Here is a 12,917-nt window from a genome sequence, read left to right as displayed (position 1 = left end):
AAAAAAATGGTGCACAATTTCTACTTAAAATATCAAAGGGACTCAAACCCAGGGGTTAGGGTTAGGATTAGGGTGACTGCTGCCTGTTTTGTGTGTGAGCAATCAGAGAAACATAGGGGTTAGGGTCACTGCTGCCTGCTTGGTGTGTGAATGAACACCAGAAATACATGTTGTCATGTTTTCAGAGGATGTGGGTTAGTGAAGATGTTACTTAGAGATGTTGTGAATAAGTTTCAGACGTTATTAAGAAGGGTGAATAAGGCCCTGGTTAAAAGTAGTACACTATATAGGGAATAGAGTGCCAGTTGGGATGTAGACAGAAGGTATATAAGGGTGTGGTTGTGCCATGTAATACAATACCTGTCTCCTCTGTGCCTCCTCTCTGCCCTGGGCAGCTCTCTGGTCCATCCTGTAGAGGCACTCCATCCTCTCTGCTGCCACCCTCTCCTGGGTCAGCATGTCCAGCACTTTGATCTGATCAACACAACATCGAACAGCAGCTATCAGTCAAACAGAATTCATGGTTGCCTCTCAAATAGCATTCAAAAGTGTTTCATTATATGGGGAATATGGTGATTAAAAACAGGTTGATACATTTTTTTTAAATGTTGCAGCAAATCAAGTCTGACATTTTTAAGTGGATATTACAAACTTTAGAAGCCTTTCAAACCTCAAATACACTACAGGTTTGCATTTCCTGCCATGCAGGAAAATTCTCAGCCACAAAAGAGTGATCAAGTTAAGATCCTACGTCTGTATGTCATTCATGTCATTTCCACACAAATGTCCACACAAATTCTAGTAGAGCATTACAGGCTGTATTTGTAGTTTGTCTTTCTGTATGAGACAGAAAAAGCCATGTGTGCAACAAAGTTGAATTGAATTGACTGGTAGCAGACAGACCTGGTGTATGCTCTTGCGGTCCATCCTCCCAAGCCTAGTATAGACTTGCTCCTGAACCGTCAGCATCTGTGTCCTCATCTCCTCTTTAGTGGCGTTCAGCTCTCCCTCTAGCCTCTTGATCAGGGGCTTACAGTGGCAGCCATTGGCTGGGGCCTGACCAGGGGACACAATCATGTATAATTGTGATATTTGTTTTACATCTTTTCTTTAGGTTTCTTTCATTGGTTTCTTTCTAGATATCTTATATTACCAATATCAACAGCAACAACAATACTTCTACTGTACTGTACCACTACTACCACTTCAGTTATGGACACCCCACCCCTAGGGTTGAAACATTTCAATAACTTCAAGAGGAAATAAAAAGGTGGTATGGGAATCCTCTATCTGGGGTTTCACGAACACCTGGGAATTTTGGAAATTAATTTTGCAGCGTAGTGACTGACCTGTTTGACATTGCCGTCCTTGTCGCGGTACAGGGTGTATAGCTGATAGGTTTTGCCGTTGTGAGGAGGGGCTTCATCACGTGTACACAGTCTGCTCTTCCTGTGGAGGTCGAGATGGCCATTCATTCTTCTTCTAGGAGTATCCTCTGCCAAGGCCTGGAAGAAGAAGACTTTAATGTCCATTATCTTGCAGAGAACAGAAATTGTCTTTATCCTCACAACCCAATCCCCTGAGACACCCCCAAGCACCTGTTCTTTGAAAAGCTTATGTCTTCTCCTTCTGTGGTAAGGGCTGGTTGGGGGGACTGATGTTTTACTGTAGTGAAGGCGGTGGTGATGATGGTGAGGCAGCTCTGCTCTGTTGAGGCCGGCCCTGCTGGCCATACGCTCACTACAGTGAGACGCCTCAGCCATGTACCCACTGTCCTGATGAAGGAAACAGCCAGGAGGTAGAGGAGAAGGAGAAGATAACTTTATTGTCCAATTGTACACGAAGGTCCATGAAGGTTCGACTTCCGCTTTAGCCCAACCCATTAACTCAAGAGGCACAAATAATGTAAACATCATATTTAACATTGGGTTAGCATACCGCCGTCTACTGTCATCCATTTTCTGCCAATCAATGTACACCGCCTAATTTTACACCCAGACAGCCTTTACCTTGTTGGGCAGCATTTCTTCTCTGGTGACAGACTGGGTTCTGCGTTCTGCCTTCAGCCGGTCCCTTTTCTTCCTCACCGTCCTTCCTCTAGTGAAACAGTGGACCTGACCAAAACACAGGAGAGTAGAAAACGAACGACTAACTATACTGTCTGTTGCTACCTCACAGTCCAGCCAAGGTGCATAAAATGAAGAACAGACTGGATTACAGACTGGAAAAACTGACTACTCATCGAGGCGATGGGTAATCATCTGCACTCTTTATACTCCTTAATAAACTGTCACTCTTGGAGGGAAATGTAAGTTCAATAAGAGGTGTTTGATGCCAGAATCAGTTCATAATGTGTATCAGATCATTGGTCTATGTCCAAAGAAACATCTCATGCTGACCTGAGGAGCTCTGGCCAGCAGGAGAGACACGTCTTTGTGGTTGTAGTCTCTGGCCTTGTCCAGGGCAGTCTTCCCTGCCTAGAACAGACAGGAATTACTTGAAAGGTCGCATTGCTGACAAGGAGCCTGCACTGTTGACAATGCTCCTTTTAAATGCAATCCCCCCTATATAGTACACTGGTCAGAAGTACAGCACTGTATGGTAATAGAGTAGCATTTGAGATGCATCCACTTACTTTGTTCCGTGCGTTGCCGTCAGTCCCTGCCTCCAGGAGGAGCTGAACAGTTTTCTTGTGGTTTAGGGCAGCCGCCACATGGAGAGCAGTGTCCCCTAGCTGGGCACAGGAAACAGACAGGTGACTAGCCCTAACCCTGTCCCCTAGCTGGGCACAGGAAACAGACAGGTGACTAGCCCTAACCCTGTCCCCTAGCTGGGCACAGGAAACAGACAGGTGACTAGCCCTAACCCTGTCCCCTAGCTGGGCACAGGAAACAGACAGGTGACTAGCCCTAACCCTGTCCCCTAGCTGGGCACAGGAAACAGACAGGTGACTAGCCCTAACCCTGTCCCCTAGCTGGGCACAGGAAACAGACAGGTGACTAGCCCTAAACCTGTCCCCTAGCTGGGCACAGGAAACAGACAGGTGACTAGCCCTAACCCTGTCCCCTAGCTGGGCACAGGAAACAGACAGGTGACTAGCCCTAACCCTGTCCCCTAGCTGGGCATAGGAAACAGACAGGTGACTAGCCCTAACCCTGTCCCCTAGCTGGGTACAGGAAACAGACAAGTGACTAGCCCTAACCCTGTCCCCTAGCTGGGCACAGGAAACAGACAGGTGACTAGCCCTAACCCTATCCCCTAGCTGGGCACAGGAAACAGACAGGTGACTAGCCCTAACCCTATCCCCTAGCTGGGCACAGGAAACAGACAGGTGACTAGCCCTAACCCTATCCCCTAGCTGGGCACAGGAAACAGACAGGTGACTAGCCCTAACCCTATCCCCTAGCTGGGCACAGGGAAGAGGTGACTATAGGTGTGAGAGCAGTCAAAGGAGCCCCCCCTAGGGTTAGTGAGGATAAGCTGATCCTACATCTATGTAAAGGTTACTTCTACCCGGAGTTGAGCGGTCACTGACTGGACACAGGTGTGTTATAAAGACAGAAACTCTACTGTGGCGTCAAACTAAACAAGTAATCATCAATGACGTGAAAGGAGCTGTAGTAACAGTATAAATCAAGCTGGGACCTACCTGGTTTTTCTCCGTAACAGAGCATAAGGCGCCCACCAGAATCTTGATCATGGCCAGGTGATTGTAACGTGCTGCCACATGCAAACAGGTGTCCCCCACATTGTTCTTGATGTCTGGTCTGGAGCCTCCCAGCAGCAGCACGTGGGCGCTCTGAGCATTGGCGTTCTGACAGGCCAGGTGGAGAGCTGTGTTTCCTGCCTAAGAACAAACACACAAAGCCTAGTGTGGCAGAACCGAGCCGTCAAGGTGAAAAATCTGTCTTAACACTAATTTGCTCAAGGGGCTCCGTACTACTATGACTGACCCTGTAAACCAACACTGCACCTATCCGGTGTATGTGACACATTTTTTTATTTTAAAAAAATTATCCCAATTCCAAACGACACCCTATTCATCATAGTGCACTACTTCAAAAGGAGTGCACTACATAGGGAATAGTGTGCCATTTGGGATGCACAATGACAGTGGCATGAAAAACCTGTCAGGCACCAGACAGAAACACATTTCAGTCCTAATGCGTTTTACCATCATTGGTCACAGATCTAGACCTAACATATTCACATTTGGATTGCTCTACCTTGTTCCTGGCGTGAACGTCAGCCCCAGCCTTGACCAACAGTTTGACTGACTGACAGAAGCCATGCCATGAGACCTCATGGAGCGCTGTGTTGCCGTCCTATCAGAAACAGCGAGACGTAAAGCACTGTCATTAGAAGCAGTGAAACATTAGTTTTTCTAATAATGTCATTTAATTAATATGCCCGGACCTCATATAGATTGCTAATACAGTTCAGGTACATTACATTCCTCCCTGTGTTGTGAATGCTTGTATTTTTGGCCCTCTGTACATTAAATAAAGGAAATGTGACTTTGCCTTTAGACTTGAAGATTCAGTGACATTTCAGTAACATTGCTTCAGATTCCTCAACGTTTCATGTGACCTTCAGGGTCTATGTCCCAAATGGCGCCCTATTCCCTTTATAGTGCAATACTTTTGACCAGGACCCATGGGGACCTACAGTGCATTCGGAAAGTATTCAGACTCCTCGACTTTTCCACATTTTGTTACGTTACAGCCTTTATTCTAAAATTGATTACATTTTTTTTCTTTCCTCATCAATCTACACACAATACCCCATACTGACAAAGCAAAAACAGCTTTTTAGACATTTGCAAATATATTCACAATAAAACACTGAAATATCACATTTACATAAGTATTCAGACCCTTTAGTCAGTACTTTGTTGAAGCACCTTTGGCAGCGATTAACAGCCACGAGTCTTCTTGGGTATGACGCTACAAGCTTGGCACACCTGTATTTGGGGAGTTTCTCCCATTCTTCTGTGCAGATCCTCTCAAAGGATGGCGCCGACAGAGATGGTCGCCTCGCTTCGCGTTCTTAGGAAACTATGAAGTATTTGTTTTTTTATGTATTATTTCTTACACTGTTACCCCAGGAAATCTTAACTCTTATTACATACAGCCGGGAAGAACTATTGGATATAAGAGCAACGTCAACTTACCAACATTACGACCAGGAATACGACTTTCCCGAAGCGGATCCTCTGTTTGGACCACCACCCAGGACAATGGATCGGATCCCAGTAGGCGACCCAAAACAACGGCGCCGCAGAAGGGACAGACGGAGCGGTCTTCTGGTCAGGCTCCGTAGACAGGCACATCGCTCACCGCTCCCGAGTATACTATTCGCCAATGTCTAGTCTCTAGACAACAAGGTAGACGAAATTCGAGCAAGGGTTACCTTCCAGAGAGACATCAGAGATTGTAACATTCTCTGTTTCACTGAAACATGGTTCACTCGGGATACCTTATCAGAGTCGGTACAGCCACCCGGTTTCTTCATGCATCACGCCAACAGAAACAAAAACCTCTCTGGTAAGAAGAAGGGCGGGGGTGTATGCCTTATAATTAACGAGTCGTGGTGTGATCATAACAACATACAGGAACTTCAGTCCTTTTGTTCACCTGACCTAGAATTCCTTACAATCAAATGCCGACTGCATTATCTACCAAGAGAATTCTCTTCGATTACAATCACAGCTGTGTATATCCCCCCCAAGAAGACACCTAAACGGCCCTGAAAGAACTTCATTGGACTCTATGTAAACTGGAAACCACATATCCTGAGGCTGCATTTATTATAGCTGTGGATTTTAACAAGGCTAATCTGAAAACAAAGCTCCCTAAATTTTATCAGCATATCGAATGCGCGACTCGGGCTGGCAAAATTCTGGATCATTGCTACTCTAACTTCTGTGACGCATACAAAGCCCTACCTCACCCTCCTTTCGGCAAACCTGACCATGACTCCATTTTGTTGCTCCCAGCCTATAGACAGAAACTAAAACAGGAAACGCCTGTGCTCAGGTCTGTTCAACGCTGGTCCAACCAATCTGATTCCACGCTTCAAGATTTCTTCGATCACGTGGACTGGGATATGTTCCGGATAGCCTCAGATAACAACATTGATGTATATGCTGATTCGGTGACCAAGTGTATCGGTGATGTTGTACCCACGGTGACTATTAAAACCTTCCCCAACCAGAAATCATGGATTGATGGCAGCATTCGCACAAAACTGAAAGCGCGAACCATTGCTTTTAATCATGGCAAGGCGACCAGAAACATGACCGAATACAAACAGTGTAGCTATTCCCTCCGCAAGGCAATCAAACAAGCTAAGCATCAGTATAGAGACAAAGTAGAGTCCCAATTCAACGGCTCAGACACAAGACGCATGTGGCAGGGTTTACAGTCAGTCACGGATTACAAAACCAGCCCCGTTGCGGATACTGACGTCTTGCTCCCAGACAAACTAAACAACTTCTTTGCTCGCTTTGAGGACAATACAGTGCCACTGACAGGGCCCGCTACCAAAATCTGCGGCCTCTCCTTCACCGCAGCCAATGTGAGTAAAACATTTAAACGTGTTAAACTTCGCAAGGCTGCATCCCTAGTCGCGTCCTCAGAGCATGTGCAGACCAGCTGGCTTGTGTGTTTACGGACATATTCAATCAATCCCCATCCCAGTCTGCTGTTACCACATGCTTCAAGAGGGCCACCATTGTTCCTGTTCCCAAGAAAGCTAAGGTAACTGAGCTAAATGACTATCACCCCGTAGCACTCACTTCCGTCATCATGAAGTGCTTTGAAAGACTAGTCAAGGATCATATCACCTCCCCCCTACCTGACACCCTAGACCCACTCCAATTTGCTTACCGCCCCAATAGGTCCACAGACGATGCAATCGCAATCACACTGCACACTGCCCTAACCCATCTGGACAAGAGGAATACCTATGTAAGAATGCTGTTCATCGATTACAGCTCAGCATTTAACACCATAGTACCGCCCTGTGCAACTGGGACCTGGACTTTCTGACGGGACGCCCCCAGGTGGTGAAGGTAGGAAACAACATCTCCACCCCGCTGATCCTCAACACTGCGGCCCCACAATGGTGCGTTCTCAGCCCTTTCCTGTACTCCCTGTTCACCCAAGACTGCGTGGCCATGCACGCCTCCAACTCAATCATCAAGTTTGCAGACGACACTACAGTGGTAGGCTTGATTACCAACAACGACGAGACAGCCTACAGGGAGGAGGTGAGGGCCAGGTGTGGTGTCAGGAAAATAACCTCACATTCAACATCAACAAAACAAAGGAGATGATCCTGGACTTCAGGAAACAGCAGAGGGAGCACCCCCCTATCCACATCGACGCGACGGGACAGTAGTGGAGAAGGTGGAAAGTTTTAAGTTCCTCGGCGTACACATCACGGACAAACTGAAAAGGTCCACCCACACAGACAGCGTGGAGAAGAAGGCACAACAGCGCCTCTTCAACCTCAGGAGGCTGAAGAAATTTGGCTTGACACCAAAAATACTCACAAACTTTTACAGATGCACAATCGAGAGCATCCTGTCGGGCTGTATCACCGCCTGGTACGGCAACTGCTCCTCCTACAACCGTAAGGTTCTCCAGAGGGTAGTGAGGTCTGCACAACACATCACCGGGGGCTAACTACCTGCCCTCCAGGACACCTACACCACCCGATGTCACAGGAAGGCCAAAAAGATCATCAAGGACAACAACCACCCGAGCCACTGCCTGTTCACCCTACTATCATCCAGAAGGTGAGGTCAGTACAGGTGCATCAAAGCTGGGACCGAGAGACTGAAAAACAGCTTCTATCTCAAGGCCATCAGACTGTTAAAAAGCCATCACTAACATTGAGTGGCTGCTGCCAACATACTGACTCAAATCTCTAGCCACTTGAATAATATAAAATTTGATGTAATAAATGTATCACTAGTCACTTTAAACAATGCCACTTTATATAATGTTTACATACCCTACATTACTAATCTCATATGTATATACTGTACTCTATACCATCTACTGCATCTTGCCCATGCCATTCGGCCATCGCTCATCCATATATTTATATGTACATATTCTTATTCATTCCTTTACACTTGTGTGTATAAGGTAGTTGTTGTGAAATTGTTAGATTACTTGTTAGATATTACTGCACGGTCGGAACTAGAAGCACAAGAATTTCGCTACACTCGCATTAACATCTGCTAACCATGTGTATGTGACCAATAAAATTTGATTTGATTTGATTTGAAGCTCTGTCAGGTTGGATGGGGAGCGTTGCTGCACAGCTATTTTCAGGTCTCTCCAGAGATGTTCGATCGGGTTCAAGCTGGGCCACTCAAGGACATTCAGTGACTTGTCCCGAAGCCACCCCTGCTAAGTCTTGGCTGTGTGCTTAGGGTCGTTGTCATGTTGGAAGGTGAACCTTCGCCCCAGTCTGAGGTCCTGAGCACTCTGAAGCAGGTTTTCATCATTGATCTCTCTGTAATTTGCTCCGTTCAGCTTTCCCTCGATTCTGACTAGTCTCCCAGTCCCTGCCACTGAAAAACATCCCCACAGCATGACGCTGCCACAACATGCTTCACCGTAGGGATGGTGCCAGGTTTCCTCCTGATGGTGCCAGGTTTCCTTCCTCCCGTATTCAGGCCAAAAAGTTTAATCTTGGTTTCATCAGACCAGAGAATCTTGTTTCTCATGGTTTGAGAGTCCTTTAGGTGCCTTTTGGCAATTTCCAAGCTGGCTGTGAATTGCCTTTTACTGAGGAGTGGCTTCTGCTTGACTACTCTACCATAAAGGCCTGATTGGTGGAGTGCTGCAGAGATGGTTGTCCTTCTGGACGGTTCTCCCATCTCCACAGAGGAACTTTGGAGCTCTTTCAGAGTGACCATTGGGTTCTTGGTCACCTCCCTGATTAAGGCGCTTCTCTCCAGATTGTTCAGTTTAGCCGGGCGGCCAGCTCTAGGAAGAGTCTTAGTGGTTCTAAACTTCTTCCATTTAAAAATGGTGGAGGCTACTGTGTTCTTGGGGACCGTCAATACTGGATAAATGTTTTGGTACCCTTTCCCAGATCTGTGCCTCGACACAATCCTGTCTCGGAGCTCTATGGACAATTTCTTCGACCTCATGGCTTGGTTTTTGCTCTGACATGCACTGTCAACTGTGGGACCTTATATAGACAGGTGTGTGCCTTTCCAAATCATGTCCAATCAATTTAATTTACCACAGGTGGACTTCAATCAAGTTGTACAAACATCTCTGACCAATGGAAGCAAGATGCACTGGAGCACAATTTCGAGTCTCATTGCAAAGGGTCTGAATACTTATGTAAATACGTTTTACTGTCTATAAAGCTGTTTTCGCTTTGTCATTATGGGGTATTGTGTGTAGATTGATGAGGAAAACAAATATTTAATCAATTTTAGAATAAGGCTGTAACGTAACAAAATGTGTAAAAAGTCAAAGAGTGAATACTTTCCGAATGCACTATATACAGTTGAAGTCTGAAGTTTACATACACTTAGGTTGGAGTCATTAAAACTTGTTTTTCAACCACTCCACAAATTTGAAGTTAACAAACTATAGTTTTGGCAAGTCGGTTAGGAAATCTACTTTGTGCATGACATACTTTTTCCAACGATAGTTTACAGATCATTTCAATTAAATTTCACTGTATCACAATTCCAGTGGGGCAGAAGTTTACATACACTAAGTTGACTGTGCCTTTAAACAGCTTGGAAGTCCAGAAAATGATGTCAGGGCTTTAGAAGCTTCTGATAGGCTAATTGACATAATTTGAGTCAATTGGAGGTGTAGCCGTGGATGTATTTCAAGGCCTACCTTCAAACTCAGTGCCTCTTTGCTTGACATCATGGGAAATTCAAAAGAAATCAGCCAAGACCTCAGAAAAAAGATTGTAGACCTCCACAAGTCTGGTTCATCCTTGCGAGCAATTTCCAAATGCCTGAAGGTACCACGTGCATCTGTACAAACAATAGTACACAAGTAAAAACACCATGGGACCACACAGCCGTCATACCGCTCAGGAAGGAGAAGCGTTCTGTCTCCTAGAGATGAACGTACTTTGGTGCGAAAAGTGCAAATCAATCCCAGAACAACAGCAAAGGACCTTGTGAAGATGCTGGAGGAAACCGGTACATAAGTTTCTACACTACACAAAAAAATAAAGGGAACACTTAAACAACACAATGTAACTCCAAGTCAATCACACTTCTGTGAAATCAAACTGTCCACTTAGGAAGCAACACTGATTGACAATAAATTTCACATGCTGTTGTGCAGATGGAATAGACAACAGGTGGAAATTATAGGCAATTAGCAAGACACCCCCAATAAAGGAGTGGTTCTGCAGGTGGTGACCACAGACCACTTCTCAGTTCCTATGCTTCCTGGCTGATGTTTTGGTCACTTTTGAATGCTGCCGGTGCTTTCACTCTAGTGGTAGCATGAGACGGAGTCTACAACCCACACAAGTGGCTCAGGTAGTGCAGCACATCCAGGATGGCACATCAATGCGAGCTGTGGCAAGAAGGTTTGCTGTGTCTGTCAGTGTAGTGTCCAGAGCATGGAGGCGCTACCAGGAGACAGGCCAGTACATCAGGAGACATGGAGGAGGCTATAGGAGGGCAACAACCCAGCAGCAGGACCGCTACCTCCGCCTTTGTGCAAGGAGGAGCAGGAGGAGCACTGCCAGAGCCCTGCAAAATGACCTCCAGCAGGCCACAAAGTGCATGTGTCTGCTCAAACGGTCAGAAACAGACTCCATGAGGGTGGTATGAGGGCCCGACGTCCACAGGTGGGGGTTGTGCTTACAGCCCAACACCATGCAGGACGTTTGGCATTTGCCAGACAACACCAAGATTGGCAAATTCGCCACTGGTGCCCTGTGCTCTTCACAGATGAAAGAAGGTTCACACTGAGCACGTGACAGACGTGACAGAGTCTGGAGACGCCGTGGAGAACGTTCTGTTGCCTGCAACATCCTCCAGCATGACCGGTTTGGCGGTGGGTCAGTCATGGTGTGGGGTGGCATTTCTTTGGGGGGCTGCACAGCCCTCCATGTGCTCACCAGAGGTAGCCTGAATGCCATTAGGTACCGAGATGAGATCCTCAGACACCTTGTGAGACCATATGCTGGTGCGGTTGGCCCTGGGTTCCTCCTAATGCAAGACAATGCTTGACCTCATGTGGCTGGAGTGTGTCAGCAGTTCCTGCAAGAGGAAGGCATTGATGCTATGGACTGGCCCGCCCGTTCCCCAGACCTGAATCCAATTGAGCACATCTGGGACATCATGTCTCACTCTATCCACCAACGCCACGTTGCACCACAGACTGTCCAGGAGTTGGCGGATGCTTTAGTCCAAGTCTGGGAGGAGATCCCTCAGGAGACCATCCGCCACCTCATCAGGAGCATGCCCAGGCGTTGTAGGGAGGTCATACAGGCACGTGGAGGCCACACACACTACTGAGCCTCATTTTGACTTGTTTTAAGGACATTACATCAAAGTTGGATCAGCCTGTAGTGTGGTTTTCCACTTTAATTTTGAGTGTGACTCCAAATCCAGACTTCCATGGGTTGATAAATTGGATTTCCATTGATTATTTTTGTGTGATTTTGTTGTCAGCAGATTCAACTATGCAAAGAAAAAAGTATTTAATAAGATTATTTCATTCATTCATATCTATAATGTGTTATTTTAGTGTTCCCTTTATTTTTTTGAGCACTATATATCCACAGTAAAACGAGTCCTATATCGACATAACCTGAAAGGCCGCTCAGCAAGGAAGAAGCCACTGCTCCAAAACCGCCATAAAAAAAAGCCAGACTACGGTTTGCAACTGCACATGGGGACAAAGATCGTACTTTTTGGAGAAATGTCCTCTGGTCTGATTAAACAAAAATATAATTATTTGAACATAATGATCATCGTTATGTTTAGAGGAAAAAGGGGGAGGCTTGCAAGCCGAAGAACACCATCCCAACCGTGAAGCACGGGGTTGGCAGCATCATGTTGTTGGGGTGCTTTGCTGCAGGAGGGACTGGTGCACTTCACAAAAGAGATGGCATCATGAGGTAGGAAAATGATGTGGATATATTGAAGCAACATCTCAAGACTTCAGTCAGGAAGTTAAAGCTTGGTCGCAAATGGGTCTCTCAAATGGACAATGACCCCAAGCATACTTCCAAAGTTGTGGCAAATGGCTTAAGGACAACAAAGTCAAGGTATTGGAGTGGCCATCACAAAGCCCTGACCTCAATCCCATAGAAGATTTGTGGGCAGAACTGAAAATGTGTGTGCAAAAAAGGAGGCCTACAAACCTGACTCAGTTACCCCAGCTCTTTCAGGAGGAATGGGCCAAAATTCACCCAACTTATTGTGGGAAGCTTGTGGAAGGCTACCCGAAACGTTTGACCCAAGTTAAACAATTGAAAGGTAATGCTACCAAATACTAATTGAGTGTATGTAAACTTCTGACCCACTGGGAATGTGATGAAAGAAATAAAAGCTGAAATAAGTAATTCTCTCTAATATTATTCTGACATTTCACATTTTTTAAATAAAGTGGTGATCCTAACTGACCTAAAACAGGGAATTTTTACTAGGATTATGTCACGACTTCCACCGAAGTCGGGTCCTCTCCTTGTTCGGGCGGCGCTTGGCGGTCAGCGTCAACAGTCTTCTAGCCATCATCGATCCACTTTTCATTTTCCATTGGTTTTGTCTTGTTTTCCTCACACCTGGTTTCAATCCCCTCAATTACTTGTTGTATATTTAACCCTCTGTTCCCCCCATGTCTTTGTGTGGGATTGTTTATTTTATGTGCTTGTGCACGTGTTGACTGGTGCGC

The 12,917-nt window shown here is 46.0% G+C and overlaps 1 protein-coding gene across 1 annotated transcript; it reads right to left on the bottom strand.

Annotated features, from left to right (window-relative positions):
* Positions 1-63: 63 nt before the first annotated feature.
* ankrd6a (ankyrin repeat domain 6a) lies at positions 64-4,321 on the bottom strand. The gene is made up of 7 exons (XM_082974494.1): positions 3,650-4,321; positions 2,636-2,734; positions 2,400-2,477; positions 2,010-2,114; positions 1,350-1,775; positions 904-1,056; positions 64-474 (listed from the first exon to the last, which is right to left on the bottom strand). Exons 1-7 carry the CDS (start codon positions 3,698-3,700, stop codon positions 283-285), a joined length of 1,104 nt encoding a protein of 367 aa, XP_082830620.1. The 5' UTR covers positions 3,701-4,321; the 3' UTR covers positions 64-282.
* Between the last annotated feature and the right edge of the window lie 8,596 nt (positions 4,322-12,917).

Source organism: Salmo salar, chromosome 01 (assembly GCF_965601325.2).
Source record: "Salmo salar chromosome 01, fSalSal1, whole genome shotgun sequence".
NCBI classification, from domain to species: Eukaryota; Metazoa; Chordata; class Actinopteri; order Salmoniformes; family Salmonidae; genus Salmo; species Salmo salar.
Note: the sequence above shows the minus strand (reverse complement) of the source record. Positions and strands in the feature narration are given on the sequence as shown.

Coding starts and splice junctions, on each gene's coding strand:
- ankrd6a (XM_082974494.1), bottom strand. CDS start 3,700: ATGATCAAGATTCTGGTGGGCGCCTTATGCTCTGTTACGGAGAAAAAC. Junction 2,115..2,399: donor TGCTGGCCAGAGCTCCTCAG/GTCAGCATGAGA, acceptor TGTTTTGGTCAG/GTCCACTGTTTCACTAGAGG. Junction 1,776..2,009: donor AAGAAATGCTGCCCAACAAG/GTAAAGGCTGTC, acceptor TTCCTTCATCAG/GACAGTGGGTACATGGCTGA.